General features: G+C 42.7%; 2 protein-coding genes across 2 annotated transcripts; both read left to right on the top strand.

Annotated features, from left to right (window-relative positions):
• Positions 1-546: 546 nt before the first annotated feature.
• LOC149733202 (uncharacterized) lies at positions 547-6,248 on the top strand. Its single transcript, XM_089881161.1, has 2 exons — positions 547-5,731; positions 5,767-6,248. The coding sequence occupies exons 1-2, from the start codon at positions 547-549 to the stop codon at positions 6,246-6,248; spliced, it is 5,667 nt and encodes a 1,888-aa protein (XP_089737287.1).
• Positions 6,249-9,288: 3,040 nt separating this feature from the next.
• Positions 9,289-15,039, top strand: LOC149733201 (uncharacterized). Its single transcript, XM_089881160.1, has one exon. The coding sequence runs from the start codon at positions 9,289-9,291 to the stop codon at positions 15,037-15,039; it is 5,751 nt and encodes a 1,916-aa protein (XP_089737286.1).
• The last annotated feature ends 3,620 nt before the right edge of the window (positions 15,040-18,659 follow it).

The following is an 18,659-nucleotide window of genomic DNA, read 5'->3' as shown; positions in this document are numbered from 1 at the left end:
TGTTAATTCATTGAGGATCGTAATTATACGTTGGAATACAGCTCAACTTGACTTTTGTTAACTTGGCAGTTCTGGTGACAGTTTGTTCGGGGGTTGTGTATTTATGGTCTATTGTGCCTGGTTTGTCTGGATTGGGGGTTTGTGTATTTGAGTGGATTGTTAGGTTGGGTATGGTATGGGTTTATGTGAGTGCTTTCCTACAGCTGATAAGTGATACATCACCTACGGTACAGTACTTTAGTCAGTTCTCTATTTTTCCTTTTCCCTTTTTTTTTCCCAAAGTCTGTACACTACATTTTTCGAAACAAGCCCTGTTGATTTGTAGGATTTATAGGCAGTGTTATAGGCACTCTTGTCCCTTTTTTGGGTGGGTCTTTACCCCACAATTTTGTCGGTTTCATTTTTTAGCTAGTAAGCGTTTGTAGTTTGTGGGTTATAGTATAGGAAGGTCTTGTTTCTAGGGCTTTACCCTAGATAGTATAGTAGTAGGTGGTTAGGGGAATTGTTTTTTTGTATTTGTTGGATCTGTATCTCTCTGATATTAGTATGGCGGAGAGGAGTATATTGAAAGATCAAAGTCCCCAGGATTCCTCTTCATTGAGTCGAGCGGTGGATGTGTTGGCTCGGGATCTTCGGGCTAAGGCTCGAAACCTTAGCAGTATAGAAATTCAATTGAGGGAATACATGAAGGATCCTGCCCGACTTCCACTAGCAAGAGCAATGAAGCTTGACTATGATACTGCTTCTGAAGAGGCAATGAAAATAAGTAAGTCCCTGTGCGACCATCTTGCTGAATTGGAGGGGCCTAGTGAAAAGGTCGACGCTGCAAACCAAACTCACGGTGAGCTGTTGAGAGGGGTCAATGCCGTGTCTCAGGCATTTGGTGGCTACATGGCTTTATGTGATTCAATGGCAGGAGAAGTTGCTGTGGTCGATGATAGCAGTGAAGTGTCTTCCCCGGGCCCTAGTGGATCTAGGAAAGAAGGGTCTAGGACCTTGTCACAAATATCAAGTGGTGCACGGAGTAAGAAGAGAAGACGGGAGCTGGCGCTTAAAGAAGAAAATTTAAAGAAGAGGGCAGAATTGGAGATTGCAGCGTTGGACAGGAGAAGGTCACAACTTGAAGAAGAATATCATCTTCAATTGGAAAGGATTGCTTTGGACGGTGAAGGCTGCAGTGCGGATGAGTTGGACAGAGAAGAGGGAGGTCCTGGAGGGTTCGTGTCAGAGGGTACGTTGAGACTTGATGGAATAGGCCGAAAGTTGGTTGGACCAATGGCTAGGGATATTCCCTCAGCGACAACTTCAGATTATCAAGTGAGGCAGCAGAGACCTGCTCCAAGGTCTGTCTCCTTTGATCCAGCGGGAGCTATTCACACTTCAGATCAAGACTCGGAAGTTTCTGGGAATGTTCTGACTAGAACCAATGAGAATGTGGATGGTGGTGTGTTGGGAGTGCTAAAGAACCTATCCATGGCATTGCGACAGGAGGCGACTTTGCCGAAGAGAGAATTACCTCGGTTTGCAGGTGACCCAGTTAATTATTTTAGTTTTATCCGGTCGTTTGAGGATATTGTTCTAAAGCGGGTGGATGATCACATGACGCAACTGCACTACCTACAAGATATGTGCATTGGTGGTGCCGGTGAGGCGATAAGGCCGTGCAGTTTGATGGGGTCTCCCGTGGATGGTTTACGATGCGCCTTGAAGATATTACAGGAGCGATTCGGCCAGCGTCATCTACAAATTAGGCATCATAAGCGACAATTGCTGGAAGGCCCAACAGTAAAGAACACTAAGGACGGCTTAGGAAGATTGTTAAACTCTATGGCTACCTATGCATCAGTTATGCGAGGACAAGGATGTGACCTCGAACTGAATTCACAGGAAATTACTAACGGTATCTTTCGAAGGTTACCAACCAACCTTCAGGAACGTTTATGTAGGATGGCAGTGGAAGAAGATGATGGTAAAGCCTCCTTTGTTATGATAGAAAGGGTTCTGAGGAGGCAACTGAATATTTTAAATAGTCAGTTTGGGGAATTAATGTCATCACACTCAGGAAGAACAATCAGTAAGGAACCTGTGAGAAGAAAAGCCTTTTATGCAACCAAAGCCATGGAAAATACGCATATTGATGAGGAGAGGAATCAGCCCAGTGTTGGCCGCTTACCGGTGAGTCCGGTTACAAGAAACTGTTATTGTTGCAATGGGGCTCACAGTATTCGACAGTGTGAGAATTTTAGAAGAAAATCCATGCCTCAACGTCGCGAGTTTGCCATTAGGAATAATCTGTGTTTTAATTGTTTGTGCAAAGGTCATCGCGTGGAATTTTGCAGACTACCTCCTTGTTCGAAGTGTAAACGGTACCATAATATATTATTCCATGGTTACCACCCACAGATGATGGCTCATCATTCTTCTGGAGGGGATATGGTCAAACAAGTGGCAACGAATGTGATTGTGCAAGAGGACACTGGGACTTCTGTGCGGGTTAAGGTTCTGCCGGTAAGAGTGTGGGGTAGCGATCGGAGCAGGTGTGTGGAGACCTATGCGTTCCTTGATGAAGGCGCGGATGTATGTCTGTGTTCGATGGATCTGCTTAATAAGCTTAACCTGAGAGGTGCGAAAATGCCGGTCTCTGTCGACTGCTTCAATGGAATGTCTACTTATCTTTGTTCTAAAGTTTCCCTCAATGTTAGTGGTTGTAAAGAAACTGATGTGATTCGACTGGATGAAGTACTAGGGGTACCTAAGCTACCAAATGTTCAGTCTAGTATACCAAGGCGGAGAGATGTTGAAAACTACCAACATCTTCGAGGATTGTGCTTCCACGAAATTTTAAATGGAAAAATAGGCCTCCTTATTGGTGCAAATGCACAAGAGGCTCATGAGATTATAGATTCACGGAAGGGTAACACTTGGAATGAACTTGTTGGAGTGAGAACAAGATTAGGATGGAGCTTGGTTGGGAAAGACATGCGTGGTGGTGACAAGCGGAAGCAGTCTTGTGTAAATTTCGTTAAAATGGACAATCTGGAACTGCACGACCGTATGGTAAAAATGTTTGATCGGGACTTTGAAGGAGAACAACATTCACTTGGCTTAGCAAATTCAGTTGAGGACAACAGGGCTCTGAGCATGATGAAACGTTCCATTCGGAAGACTGATGGGAGGTATGAAATGGGATTGCCCTGGAAATCGGACTCTATTGCTTTGCCGTACAATAGGTGTTTGGCAGAAAAGCGTTTGGGATACCTAAAACGAAAATTGAACAGTGACCCGGACTTGTTAACGAGGTATGCAGGGAAAATGGAGGAGTCCATTCGGTGCGGCCACATTGAGAAAGTAAACCAGGCAGATAGGGTTTCGGGATCTCGGATATGGTATGTGCCTCACCATTGTACTGGTCCAAAGTTTCGTGTGGTATTTGACTGTGCTGCTCGATTTCATGGGACTTGTTTAAATGATAATTTGTTACAAGGTCCTGATCAAACGAACAGCTTAGTGGGGGTGCTCATGCGCTTCTGTGAAGGAAAGGTCGCACTTTCAGCTGATATAAAGTCTATGTTTTATCAAGTACTCGTAAATCCAGAGGATCGAGATGCACTACGCCTATTATGGTGGCCGAAGGGGGATTTAAGTAGGGATCCAGAAGACTATAGAATGCGGGTTCATGTTTTTGGGGCAACCTCTTCTCCTAGCTGTGCTGGGTTTGCCTTGCGCCAGGTTGCAGAAGATAATGAGAAAGTTGCCAGGACTGAGGTACTGAATGCTATCCATAACAATTTCTATGTGGATGACTGTTTGCTCTCCGTTGCATCTACAGATGATGCAGTGAAGTTAGCTTCAGATTTGCAAAGGACCCTGGCCACAGCTGGGTTCCCGCTGACGAAATACATGAGTAACTGTAAGGAAGTACTGGAAAAATTGAGTGATGGTCATCTGGCTCCAGTGCTACATGGATTAGATTTGTGCAAAGATAAGCTTCCTGGAGAGAAGGTGTTGGGAGTAGTATGGGATGCTGAAAGTGACCATTTTAGTGTTAAAGTATGTGTGAAAGAGAAGCCTCTTACTCGCCGAGGCATCTTGTCTATGGCGAGTCAGTTGTATGACCCTTTGGGTTTCATTCAACCATTTTTACTTCCGGTTAAACACCTTTTGCAACAATTATGTCAGTTAAAGTTAGATTGGGACTCAGTCATACCTACTGAGTTGGAGAAAGTGTGGTTGAAATGGTTGGGTAGTTTGGAAAGCTTGCGTAGTGTACGTGTGCCACGTTGGTATAAAATGGGTCCAGGTATGTCATGTGCGGAATTGCATTGTTTTTGTGATGCGAGTGTTGTGGGTTATGGTGCAGTATGTTATTTGAGAGTGGTTGTGGATGGGGTTACATTTTGTTCATTGGTTATGGGTAAATCACGTGTTACTCCTATAAAGACTGTATCTATTCCCCGTCTTGAACTGTCGGCAGCTACTGTTGGAGTGAAACTTGGTAAGTTGGTGGCTGGTGAGTTGACATGTAAGCTGCACCGAATCGTGTATTGGACAGACTCGACTTCAGTATTGCAGTTTCTAAATAATCCTGGGCGACGGTTCCAGACATTCGTGGCCAATAGATTGGCCATTATCAATGATCTGTCACATACAAAGCAATGGAGGTATGTTGACACGAAGAACAACCCTGCGGATCTTGCATCTCGTGGGTTGATGCCAAATCAGATCGAAAAGGCCAGGCTCTGGTTTGAGGGTCCTCCGTTTCTACTGAAGAATGAAGATGAATGGCCTAGACAATTGGTGAACTTTCCGTCAAGGCCAGATGAAGAAATTGAATTTAAACCAACCTTCAAAGTCAATACTGTGGTGGGAACTATATTGCCGGTCTGTATGAAGAGGTTGATTTGCCATTACTCCACTTGGGTACGGCTACTCCGTGCGGTAGCATGGTTAACACGATACAAACAATATTTGAGAGGAAATATTCCTAAAACTACAAGATTGATGGGCGATCAACAAGCAACAGATCGAATTCTGATGGTGGATGAGTTGCGGCAAAGCGTCTTTGATGTGGTTAAGTTGGTGCAATGGGAAATGTTCCCTGAGATTGTGAACGGGTTGGAAGATCGTTCGTCATGCAGAGAAGCGCTCAGGTATAAGGCTATAAAATGCATTAAATCTCCCTCTCTTTCATTACAGAGACTACAGCCAATATTGGTAAATGGCATTTTGAGGGTCGGTGGCCGCTTGCTAGAGGCGGGACTGGAGGAGGATAGTCGCCATCCTATGATCCTACCAAGTCATCACCATGTTACAGACTTGATCATCCAACATTATCATGTGAAAGCTGGTCATTGTGGGACCCAATACGTTTTGGGGTTGGTTCGTGAGATGTACTGGATAGTTCATGGACATTCGGCAGTAAGACGGTATCTCAAAGAGTGTCGGCCATGCAGGCGATGGAAAGCTAAGGTGGGAGAACAGGTGATGGCACCGCTTCCCAAGTGTAGAGTGGTTGCAGGGAATGCTCCCTTCACTGCTGGGGTTCGACAGCGAAGGACATATACAGTGATAACGGGACAAATTTTGTTGGTGCTGATAGAATACTGCAGGAGGGTATTCAAAAGTGGAACCAGAGTTGTATTCACTTGCATCTCAGTCAAAGAGGTATACAGTGGCATTTTAATCCACCAGCCGCGAGTCACCAAGGAGGAATATGGGAGAGGGTCATCAGGTCAGTAAGAAAAATCCTTCGTTCTCTCTGTGCAGATCGTGTACTGTCGGATGATTCGTTGCATTCTTTTTTGGTCGAAGTAGAATCTATCCTTAACCATCGACCTTTGACCCCAATAAGTGACGATGTGAAGGACTTAGCTACCCTGACCCCAATGATGCTACTAACTGGAAGTGTGGCTCAGTCATACCCATCGGATGTCTTCATCGAGGCTGATGGTTATCGGGAGTCGTGGCGGGCGGTGCAACTATTGTCGGAAAGGTTTTGGCAGAGGTGGGTACGAGAGTACTTACCGCTGCTACAGCAACGCCAAAAGTGGTTGCAGCCCAAGCGAAATTTAGCGGTGGGGGATATCGTGCTGATGAAAAGCGAAACAGCCAGAGGGCATTGGCCGAAAGCGATAGTTGAAGAAATACTCCCGGATATGCATGGAGTAGTTCGAAGAGTTCGAGTTCGAAGCAAGGATGGTGTCTATCTAAGAGACATTCGAAAACTTTGTTTGCTAGAATCCGCTTAGAATTGTTTATATATTTGTTTGTTGGGTATATATTGTATTGTTGTGTGACATTCGTGTTGTGTATAGGTTCGTTAATCTCCCTTGTTTTCACCGCCTTTTGTTTGGAAATGACACATCTTGGCAGTCGTGTCCTTTGGGGGGAGTATGTAGCGGTTAAATTTGGTATCGATTATACGTTATCGTTTCTCCATTATATGTTATGGTTTCTATGTTGATTGTATAATTCTATGTTGATGCGTAATTTATGTCCAGTTAACCTTCTCGTTTATGTCCAGTTAACCTTCTTGTTTCTGGCCCGTTAGATAGTAGTTTGCGCAGCTTTGTTAGCCATGTAGCGGCATTTATTATTCGCGACTGTAGTAATTCTTATTGCTTAATTTATTCTATTTGAATAAGGTGTTTGTATAGTGGCTGTATTGTTTCGAAACACTTGCTGAACATTTGTTAATTCATTGAGGATCGTAATTATACGTTGGAATACAGCTCAACTTGACTTTTGTTAACTTGGCAGTTCTGGTGACAGTTTGTTCGGGGGTTGTGTATTTATGGTCTATTGTGCCTGGTTTGTCTGGATTGGGGGTTTGTGTATTTGAGTGGATTGTTAGGTTGGCTATGGTATGGGTTTATGTGAGTGCTTTCCTACAGCTGATAAGTGATACATCACCTACGGTACAGTACTTTAGTCAGTTCTCTATTTTTCCTTTTCCCTTTTTTTTTCCCAAAGTCTGTACACTACAGGCTGTCTTAAAAAACTTCTGTTTTAAGCCAAATAGTATTTTCACTCAGCGACTGAGCCAAACTAAACTGTCGGTAAAACTTACTTGTATGCCGCACGTGGTTGAAAGTAACTCCTTTCTGTTCAGTCATGCTTAAACATTTATAAAAAATATAAGATGTTGATAAAATAACCCGAAAAATAAGGTAATTAAACCGGGAATGGTAAATAACTATTATTTGATGCAAAAACTACAGCCAGACAGCAAAATCCATTCATAAAACCGTGACGTAACAATGTATTAATATAATGGGCATTATTCGCGTCAATACGCCTCTTATTTTCTGAGCAGTTTCGGTGTATTCTTAGGCCGTGTATTGAGTAGGCCATGTACTGATTCTGCAGTGGCACAAATGATGGAACGTGGTTACTGTCATTAAAACGTTTGTGGACAAATGTAAGTCTTAGCAAAAATAATTTTATCTTTTTTCCGTGGCACCCAAATAGGTGTGATTGGGTGTTGCTGGCAGTCGACATTAAAACAGACAGTTGTTATACTTAGATTCACTAGAAAAAAATTCATCACAACTAACAGTAAATATTTACAAAGCAAAGCTGTTTCTAAATAACGTATTGGTTGATAAATTTGGTATCCAAATCGCATCAATCAACACAATACTAACAAGGCCGGAGTATCGGAGTGACCACATGAGCTTGGACCACTGATCTGCATGATACAAAGTGGCATTGCAAAGGAAAATAATTGCCAAAGCCAATGACTAGATCAAAGGAATCCAGAGAACTCATTCTAAGTATAATTACCAAAAACACAGCACTTAGTATTAAAGTATATGTGGTTCATGCAGGAGAGATAGAACCAATAGTTGAGTTCAATGTACAAAATGGCCACAGTGGTTTCATACCAAATTTGTTAGAATGAACATGATGCAAGCAAAGATAGATATAACATTCTGTTGCCCATAAATAAAGTATCTATACCTGATAATGCGGTATTAAAAAAACGTTAACTTTACTTATGTTGGAATACAACAATGCTTGTATTACAGCAACATACACTGTATTTCGTGTTTGACCCGGCCAATGTATAATTTTCAAGCATATGCTGTTACAGTAACTGTGTGTCTTGTAAGAACTGGCCAATTCTTAGTATATTACATATCGGAACATTATGGCATTGCCGAGGTTGGTTAACATATCTCTATTGTTTTCACACCATGGCATTGAGAAGGTTCTCCTGTGAAAACCTAACGATCACGCATACACAGCGACCTCATGGATGCGTGGTGGAACAGCTGACAATTTGATTTTTTAAATTACTCTTGTTTTTCACAACATAAAATTAATGCAAAGCATTTTGTATAAAATTTATTGTTTTTATGCCTCCCTGACGGCCTTTACCACCCCGATAGATTCTGCCGCCTTGACGGCCTCCTCTTCTCTAAATGTGTAAAAAATAGATAATAGATAATACTGGAACAATATATAAATACTAATAAATACATACCTTTGCAGCCCTCCTGCGCTTTATAAAGTAAAAAAATGGGATCTGGATAATGAATGCATGGAACCTACATCTTCATAAAGCAGCTATCTGCAAAATTAAGTTATAGGTCATGGTAAATAAAATATAGCCCAATAAAATATAGCCCATCTCAACACACCTTCTGTAGGGAGCTATCCTCTTTTTTTTGTAAAACATAAAGATATTGTAACTGTAAACTACAGCGTCATTTCTAAATTCCCTTAAAGTTAGTCGTTGCGGATGCCGGCGCGCGTCTTACATTCTACGTTAATTGCAATTTACATTCCTTGGTTTTCTTGTGTTTCGTCTGGCCATGCGCTCGTCTTTTTAGTTCATTTCAGTGTTAGCTGTGTAGCGGTAGGTTCTTATTCTTTGGTTGTTAGTCGTTTTAAGTTCTTATCTAACCGTTTTATTTTCTATTTGAATAAGCCTCATAGCGTGCCAACTGTGTGGCTTCAGTAATTAAAAAACTCTTGCTGCAACAAATATTCCGTTCGTGTGTTGGATTTTCGTGCTGCTGCGGTGCCATAATTTATGTTCGCCCTACAGCTGCTTTCTAGAGTGCGTGCATGGGAATAAATGTTTTGGCGTGTTATTTTAATTTGAGGCTTTGGCTTGATGTAACTGCTTGTCGGTTACATTGTATTTTTTAAATAGCTGCGCTGTTAATTGTCGATTATTCGGGGTAGAAGTTAGTACGGAGGTTTCGGATCGACTTTTGCAGTTTACAGTTGGCGCTTTCGTTTGTTTGTTTACTTTAGTTTTGCGTATTTACGGTCTATATGGCGTTTCGGGGACCACGTGGTGTTTCTAGTGTAGGCGGTGACGTAGACATGTATCGAGAAGATGTCACGTGGGATATTGAACGAAGGATTCGCAGTGCGGGTGGTTTGAAGGCAAACGTCACAAAGTTGGAAGGCCAACTAGAACATCTCATGGAGGATCCATCCAATTACTATGACGTGTTAGAGAAGAAGGCATTCTTTGATGCCGCTGCAGACAAGTGTACGGCGTATTATGATGAAACTGCAAGATTTGTGCCGAGAGGAGAAGAGTACGATTCGCTGCGAAAAGAAGCCAAAGCGAAATCCGATGATGTGCGTGGTAAACAGGTGCGCATGGAGAGAATCTGTACTTCCTATGTCACACGATGTGCAGGGTTGACTCCCCTTCCCCCTACTACATCTACGTCTCCGGCTAAAGCACCATCGGTTGCAAGCTCGAAGCGTTCTGGACGCGCCTCACTGCTTCACGAGGCGCAGCAGCTTGAAGAAGAAGCGAAGTTAGATTACGAGCGAGCGGAGCTCGATCTTCGAGAGAAAAGGTTGTCTATGGAGAGGGAAATGCTCAAAGCAAAAGTGTTGCGTAGACAGGCTGACGATGCTTCCGATGCAAGTAGTGTTTGCGATGTTGGGACCCGGCACGTAGAAACTTGGCTTCGGGAGAACATATCGAACGTTCCAGTCCAACACGATGTTCTAAGAGTGGCGAATGAGACACCACCAGGTATTGAATCTGAACAGGTCAGACACGCGGCACCACAAGATACCACACCTTCGACGAATAATGCGACGTTATCAACGTTGGTGGAGGCCATACAAGGTGTACAGGCGGTCATAAAGCAAGGTATCGTATTGACTCATGGTCGGCGTGAGAAGTTTGACGGCAGTCCACTTCACTACTTCGAGTTCGTTAAGACGTTCGAGGAAACGGTGGCTCATCAGGTGAGAGAACCTGCGATGCAGTTGCGTCAGTTGATAAATTCCTGCGAGGGCAGAGCGCGAAAAATGATCCAGTCATGTTCTCTAATCACTCCAGCAGAACGTGGGCTTGAAGAAGCACTGGACTTACTACGAAGTCGATTTGGTCAACGACATATGGTCGTTAGGGCTCACCTGGATACAATTACCAAAGGTCCGCAAGTGCGAGATACTGAGGATGGACTAAGCGATTTTCTAACATCTCTCGTCAACAGTCGCATAATTTTGACCGAGCATGGTTACGCAACTGATTTAGACACTTATCAGACAACTGAGGCTCTGTTCGAACGTTTACCGCGCCATCTTCAATCGCAACTGAACGACAGGCTGGCTGTTTATCTTAACGCTGGTGGGCAAGTGAAGTTTTCGCAAATCGAGCAATTCATCCGGGATAAAGTGAAATCCTCCACAAATGCTCTAGGAAGAGTCCTGTCTAAGGTACGTCCAAGAGTAGGCAATGCGGTCACACATACTGTGGTATCTGCTCCAGCGAAACCGTCGACTGTTGAGAAGCGAATGGTGGAAGTGAGGCAGCGCTGTCACTTCTGTGGTGACGATCATCAAAGCATGCGTTGTTCCGCATACCTGCAGCGAAGAACCGATGATCGTTGGGCCATGGTAGAGTCGAAGAAATTATGCTTTAACTGCTTGGGGAAAAGTCACACTGTGAGGAACTGCAATTGTCCTCAACGATGTTTCCGCTGTGGGGCCAGACATCATACTACGCTTCATCCAATGAGACGAGATAGTTCACCGATTCAACGCTTTCCTGGTAAGCAAGGGCAGATACGAAATCGACCTACAACTTCGTGCGTGGGTGAATTCATCCCTTCCACTCAAAGAGTTCGTCTCAAGGTAGTTCCAGTGTTCGTGTGGGGAGAAGACAAAGCCCATCCTCACAGGACTTATGCATTCCTTGACGAGGGTTCTGATAGCACTTATTGTACCACGAGTTTGATGCGACGTTTAGGTTTGCGCGGTTCGCCAGTACCTTTAGACGTAAAATGTTTGTTCGGTGGCGGTCGAGAGTTAAGTCGCTTAGTTTCGTTGTCTATTCGCGGTATATACGAAGATAGTGACGTGTTTATACCAAGTGTGTTTGCGGTATCGCAGCTGCCGTCATTAGAATCCAGCATTCCATGCAACGAGGTTGTCGACAGGTACGAGCATTTGAAAGGTCTGGAATTTCCCGATCCTGATCGTCACGTGGAGTTGCTCATTGGGGCCGGTTGCAAATCCGCTCACTGTGTCGTTGAACAGCGAATAGGCGGAGACGATGAACCAAACGCCGTTCGAACCGTGTTAGGTTGGGCGCTCGTTGGTCCTGAGCGTTTCCTTCCTGCAGCAAGTACATCTGAGGCTCGTCACACTTACAATGCGTGTTGCACGATGGAGACGTTACATCAGCAAATGAAACAAATGTTCAATCAAGATTTTTCTGAATACAATGATCCAGCCCGCCCAATGTCCGTGGAAGATAAAAAAGCCCTTGAGAAGATGGAAGCTTCCGTTACGAAAGTTCGTGGTCACTACCAAGTCGCGTTACCTTGGAAGGACGAGGAACGGGTTTTACCTGATAGTCGGGAGATGGCGCTAAAGCGACTGATGAGTCTAAAGAAGAGGTTTGTTCGCGACCCGAGACTTCATCATATGTATAATTTGAAAATGAACGAGTACCTTTCAAGTGGGTATGCCGTTGTGGTACCCATGGATTGTGAGCGTGGGATTCCAGGGAGAACGTGGTACGTACCGCACCATGCAACAACGGGAAAATTCCGCATTGTGTTTGACTGCGCGGCCAAGTATCGAGGGACTTCACTGAATGAAAACCTGTTATCCGGGCCTGATCTAACAAACAGTATTGTTGGAACGTTGGTTCGCTTCAGGAAATACAAGATTGCATTCACAGGGGACATCAAGGCTATGTTCCACCAAGTGTACGTTGACTCCAACGATTGCGACGCATTTCGTTTCCTATGGTGGGAAAACGGGGATTACACGAAACAGCCGTTAAGCTACCGTATGACTGTGCATATATTCGGTGCCACGTCTTCTCCGAGTTGTGCTTCATTTGCTCTGAGACGGACGGCGAAGGACAATATCCCCGGAGTGAGTGAAGAGGCTGTCGTATCAGTCATGAAAAATTTCTATGTGGACGATTTGCTGAAGTCTGTAGAAACTGAAGAACAGGCGCTTTCCTTAATTCACGAGTTGGACGAACTGTTATCAAGTGGAGGGTTCAAGCTAACGAAGTATTTGAGCAGCAGTCGGTACGTGATGGACAAGTTAAATCAAAGCGAGCTGTCGCCATGCTGGAAGACTTTAAACGTGGCCTGTCTACCGACAGACAAAACGCTTGGGATATTTTGGAACACCCAAACAGATGCGTTCGAGGTAAAGGTAAACGTGAAAGAGAAGCCGGCTACTCGAAGAGGCCTGCTTTCAATGGCAAGCCAGGTGTTTGATCCTCTTGGATTCGTTCAGCCATTCCTTCTTCCGGTGAAGAGAATTATGCAACAGCTATGCGAAGATGGAATAGGATGGGATCAGCCAATACCGCAACACCAAGAAGACAAGTGGTTCAAGTGGGTGCAAGACCTTAAAGATTTGGAATCAATCAGAGTTCCGAGGTGGTTGGGTCTGTCCAATACTAATCGGTCGGTTGAGCTACATTGTTTTTGCGACGCAAGCGAGTTAGGCTACGGCGCGGTTTGTTATGTCCGTGTTGTTTCCAATGCCGGTGATATTACTTGTTCGTTTGTTATGGGAAAGTCGCGCGTGGCTCCGCTGAAAGTTGTTACGATTCCGCGGTTGGAATTGTGTGCGTGCGTGGTCGGGGTGAAGCTGGTGAGACAAATTGTAGAGGAGTCTCAACACCAAGTCAACAGAATCATTTTATGGACAGACTCCACGTCTGCGTTACAATACATTATCAATACTACGAGAAGATTTCAACGGTTCGTGGCTAATCGACTGAGCGTTATACATGAATTATCCGATTCGAAACAGTGGAGACATGTCGATTCAAAACGCAACCCGGCAGATGCAGCTTCTCGAGGATTAATGCCAAACAAAGCAACGGGGGGGCAAGTCAATGTGTGGATCAATGGGCCATCATTTTTGCACCAATCCGAAGATTCGTGGCCAGTTCGGCCCTCCTCGCTGCCAACAATTCCAGACTCTGATCCAGAAGTGAAAAAGGAAACGCAGAGTCACGCCGCCGTTATTTCAGTTACGACGCCATTGCTTAAGTTATTATCTCGGTTTTCATCGTTGACGCGTTTGCAGCGTTCGTTCGTTTGGCTCGCTCGTTTTAAGTTTTATTTAAGTCATAGGTTATGTCATGGTTTGTCGTCGGCCCACGAATGGTTAAGAGGTCCGTTGTCGGTTGATGAGTTGCGCGCCGCTACTATGGATATTGTTAAGTTGGTTCAGGCAGAAGCCTTTGTCGATGTTATGACGTCATTGGTCGATCATTCAGATTGCACAGCTGCCTTGCGAGCGGATTGTGGTAGGATTGCAATCGGTAGGGGGCGTCGTGTTTTGTTTAAGTTGCGTCCCATTTTGGTTAAAGGTATTTTGCGAGTTGGAGGACGCTTGTCGTATTCGTCGTTTGAAGAAGATACGAGACATCCTATTATTTTGCCGAGTCGTCACGCTGTTACGTCACTTGTTATTCATTTTTATCACGATATTGTTGGTCACTCCGGTCCGCAACATGTTTTGTCTGCTGTTCGAGAACGTTTTTGGATTGTGCGAGGGTTGTCTAGTGTTCGTTATTATTTAAAATCTTGTCGGTCATGTCGCTTTTGGAAAGCAAAAGTAGGCGAGCAGGTTATGGCACCATTACCGTCATGTCGATTAACGCCGGGCAATCCCGTCTTCACCCATTCTGGTGTTGACTACATGGGACCATTGATGGTAAAGATTGGCCGCAGCCATGTGAAGCGCTATGTATGCGTTTTCACCTGTTTGGCCTCACGTGCAATACACCTCGAAGTTGCACATTCCCTGGATACGATGGCGTTCATTCATGCATTGCGTCGATTTCTTTGTCGACGTGGATTCGCTGTAAAGCACATGTACAGCGACAACGGTTTGAACTTCGTGGGAGCAGAAAAGGAATTAAGAACGAACATTCAAAATTGGAATGTCAGACAGATCGACCAATCACTATCGCAGCGAGGGATCCAGTGGCACTTCAATCCGCCCCATGCGAGTCATCAAGGAGGTGTATGGGAGCGGATGATTCGTTCGATAAGAAAGATACTGCGGCAACTGTCATGGGAGAGAACAATGAGCGATGATTCGTTACAAACCTACATGGCGGAGATAGAATACATTCTTAATAGTCGCCCGTTGACTGCGGTATCCGACGATCCAAGAGACCTCAACGCCCTGACACCAAATTCGATTCTAACGGGAGTTATCGCGTCATCGTACTCGCCCGGGGTGTTCATGAAAGGAGATGGCTACCGAAAATCCTGGAAGGCGGTGCAGTATCTCGCAGATAGATTCTGGGACCAATGGACGAAGTCATATCTCCCATTACTGCAGTTAAGACAGAAGTGGTTGCAGCCCGTGAAAAATTTCGCGGTTGGAGATATTGTTTTAATGGTGACCGAGGGGACGAAACGAGGTGAATGGCCGAAAGCTCGAGTGGTCGAAGTATTCCCCGATAGAGAAGGAGCTATTCGAAAAGTTAAAGTACGGACGGAGAAATCGATGTTCATTCGGGACATTCGCAAGCTTTGCTTGTTAGAGTCAGCGTGACTCAGGCGACGACGAGATTTACTCGTTGTACGGACATTTTATGTACCACATTGTAATTGTATAAACGTTTTTTTTTGTTTACACTATGTTTAAGTTCGCCCACCATCTGCACGACTAACAAACTGGTTAGGCTTTAATTCGGCGACGTGTAGCAAACCACCAATATGGCCCAGTCTGAATATCCTACATCCCGTCCACCGTTGACTTCAAAACAAATGGGGCAACGAATACGTTAGTAAGTGCAAAGCACTGCTATTTCAAGACATCTCAGCGAATTCCTCACCCGCTCGGTGACGCTGTCGTTATATTTATAGAAAATGAATGTGGACATGTCATTTTGGGGCCGGTGTGTAAACTACAGCGTCATTTCTAAATTCCCTTAAAGTTAGTCGTTGCGGATGCCGGCGCGCGTCTTACATTCTACGTTAATTGCAATTTACATTCCTTGGTTTTCTTGTGTTTCGTCTGGCCATGCGCTCGTCTTTTTAGTTCATTTCAGTGTTAGCTGTGTAGCGGTAGGTTCTTATTCTTTGGTTGTTAGTCGTTTTAAGTTCTTATCTAACCGTTTTATTTTCTATTTGAATAAGCCTCATAGCGTGCCAACTGTGTGGCTTCAGTATTTAAAAAACTCTTGCTGCAACAAATATTCCGTTCGTGTGTTGGATTTTCGTGCTGCTGCGGTGCCATAATTTATGTTCGCCCTACAGCTGCTTTCTAGAGTGCGTGCATGGGAATAAATGTTTTGGCGTGTTATTTTAATTTGAGGCTTTGGCTTGATGTAACTGCTTGTCGGTTACAGTAACAAACAAAATGATAATTATTACTACATTTTTAATTATATAAATGATGTATTTGCTTATACACAAAAAATTCCGTGTTGATAAAACATTTCATTGGCTTTCTGTTTATGGGACAAATACAGAATAAATATCTTTTCTAAATCTTTGAAAACATACTACTTCCCAATCATCTCCTTTTCCGCCTCTTTCTCTTCGCCCCCCTCCTCCATCTGCCACTCCCTTTTTCTCCACCCGCTGTGTCGTCTCTTCACTTTAGAAAGAAATATGTAAATAAAAAATATTCCAGTCTAATAATAAACCTGGTACTGCCTCTTACAACGTACATCGTTGCACCCTTGCAAACTTTTATAATAGTTTTGCCCATTATTATTTACAATTTTTAAGCCTATAGCCATAAATAAAAATTACGGGTTAATTTTGGAGGTAGTATACCAGTTACACCTTATTTGCTGTGCCAAGAAAGATTAACAATGTTCGATTTGATTGTGAAACAAGTCAAGTATACATTGACGTACAGTTTTACATATGCGTAGGAGTGCGGCACCGGCGCATTTTTTCGTAAATACCCTTTTTTACGTGGTAGTTGATGATACACGCTTTGTTTACGCATCATTCCGCACGCAATTGGGGACATAAACTTTTTCGGTATTTTCATATATAAGCTGTAATAATTATTTATTTGCGACATAAGTGGAACCGATTAACATGAGGATTGTTTACGACACAGTACGAATTCACGCGTCGTTTCTTTACGTCACAATAGCGTTTTTACGCATACATTTCCGATTCGAACAGAATTTAATATTTCTCTCAACTTCAATAGCGTTTTTACGCATACATTTCCGATTCGAACAGAATTTAATATTTTCCTCAACTTCAACTAATCGTAATTAATATTTTAAACTTAAATGAAAATATGAATGAACATTTATTGTACAGCACACTGTATAAAAACCCAAACCAAAACTGGAGGTCCAATACAAAAGAACATTTAAAACTCATTATTATACAATTGAAGGAAAAAATAAAGGAAATCCATCCATAAAACCGTGACGTAACAATGTATTATAATGGGCATTATTCGCGTCAATAGGCCTCTTATTTTCTGAGCAGTTTCGGTGTATTCCTAGGCCGTGTATTGAGTAGGCCATGTGTTGGTGCAATTTCCGAATCTGTAAATATTATTTCGCTTCCTTGTATATCCGTCAGTAATCGTTTCTTGTCGGACTGAATGTATGAATATTGAGATAGACATGCAGCCTTTTCGTATGTTGGCGATAAAGAGGGAGGAGTTGAGCACTGAGCACATCTGTCCATCGCTGCAGAGGAACTTTATAAAGTCACCTTCTATGTATTCTTCTATAGTGACAAAATTCTCAGAATTTGTATCCTGACCCAAGTATATTGTATTAAATTTTGGAAAGTGGCCAAATTCCAAAGCTTTTTCCATTTTCTCTACTTTCCTTTTCATTTTGTTGTGCCCAGTGAGTAGCCAGTGTGTGTGCCTAAATTATTTTTTGTGTATGTACCTGGCAGGTTTGGTTCATTGCTTTGATTGTAGGTAATGTAGAGGAGAGATACCGTTTCAGTACCCAAGTTCCTTGAAATTCCCTAGAGACAGCAAGAGGCTTTGCTTTCATATGCTTTTCTGAATGAACCTTGTCCGAAACTTCTGGCTTCAACATCACAAATTTGACCGTTTTGCCGTTGTTAAACCGGTACGCACTTTATCCTCTGTCCTAGAACGTAATTCTCGCCGACATCCCGAGTGGTTAAAAAGAGAAAAAAAGAAATGCAGAATTGCGCCGCGCAAATAGAATTGTAGTAGCATCACATGTCAGTCGCAGAACTAAAAAACACGAGGTTTACATAGTAAGCTGTGTATCCTTTATAACTGATGGAATATAATTTTATGTATGTTAATGATTTATTCGATTCATATATGTTTTGTATGCAATATATCTACCCTAGAACGTATTTATTGTTTTATATTCAATATATCTATCCTGGAACGTAATTCATGTTTTATATTCAATATATCTCTACCCTAGAACGTATTTATTGTTTTATATTCAACATATCTACCCTAGAACGTATTTATTGTTTTATATTCAACATATCTACCCTAAAACGTAATTCATGTTTTATATTCAATATATCTACCCTAGAACGTATTTATTGTTTTATATTCAATATATCTACCCTAGAACGTATTTATTGTTTTGTATTCAACATATCTACCCTAGAAACGTATTTATTGTTTTATATTCAATATATCTACCCTAGAACGTAATTATTGTTTTATATTCAATATATCTACCCTAGTAGAACGTCAGTTATGTTTTGTATTCAATATATCTACCCTAGAACGTAATTCATGTTTTGTTGAACTCGTTATTGAACACGTTAGTGGTCATATAGATCCTTTTTCGTCGAACAGTTGTTCTTGGCTTTGTTGTTGTTGCTGATAAGGCGATTATTTTCCGCACTTACCCTAATTCTATCTACCCTAGAACGTATTTATTGTTTTATATTCAATATATCTACCCTAGAACGCCAGTTATGTTTTGTATACAATATATCTACCCTAGAACGTAATTATTGTTTTATATTCAATATATCTACCCTAGAACGTAATTCATGTTTTGTTGAACACGTTATTGAACACGTTAGTGGTCATATAGATCCTTTTTCGTCGAACAGTTGTTCTTGGCTTTGTTGTTGTTGTTGTTGCTGATAAGGCGATTATTTTCCGCACTTACCCTAATTCTCAATTCTAGCATTTTTTCTTTAATCTCTTGAATGAAATCAAATCGTAAT

This window comes from Ciona robusta, chromosome 7 (assembly GCF_009617815.1).
Source record: "Ciona robusta chromosome 7, ASM961781v2".
NCBI lineage: Eukaryota > Metazoa > Chordata > Ascidiacea > Phlebobranchia > Cionidae > Ciona > Ciona robusta.
The sequence above is the reverse complement of the archived record's forward strand: the minus strand, read 5'-3'. Positions and strand labels throughout refer to the sequence as shown.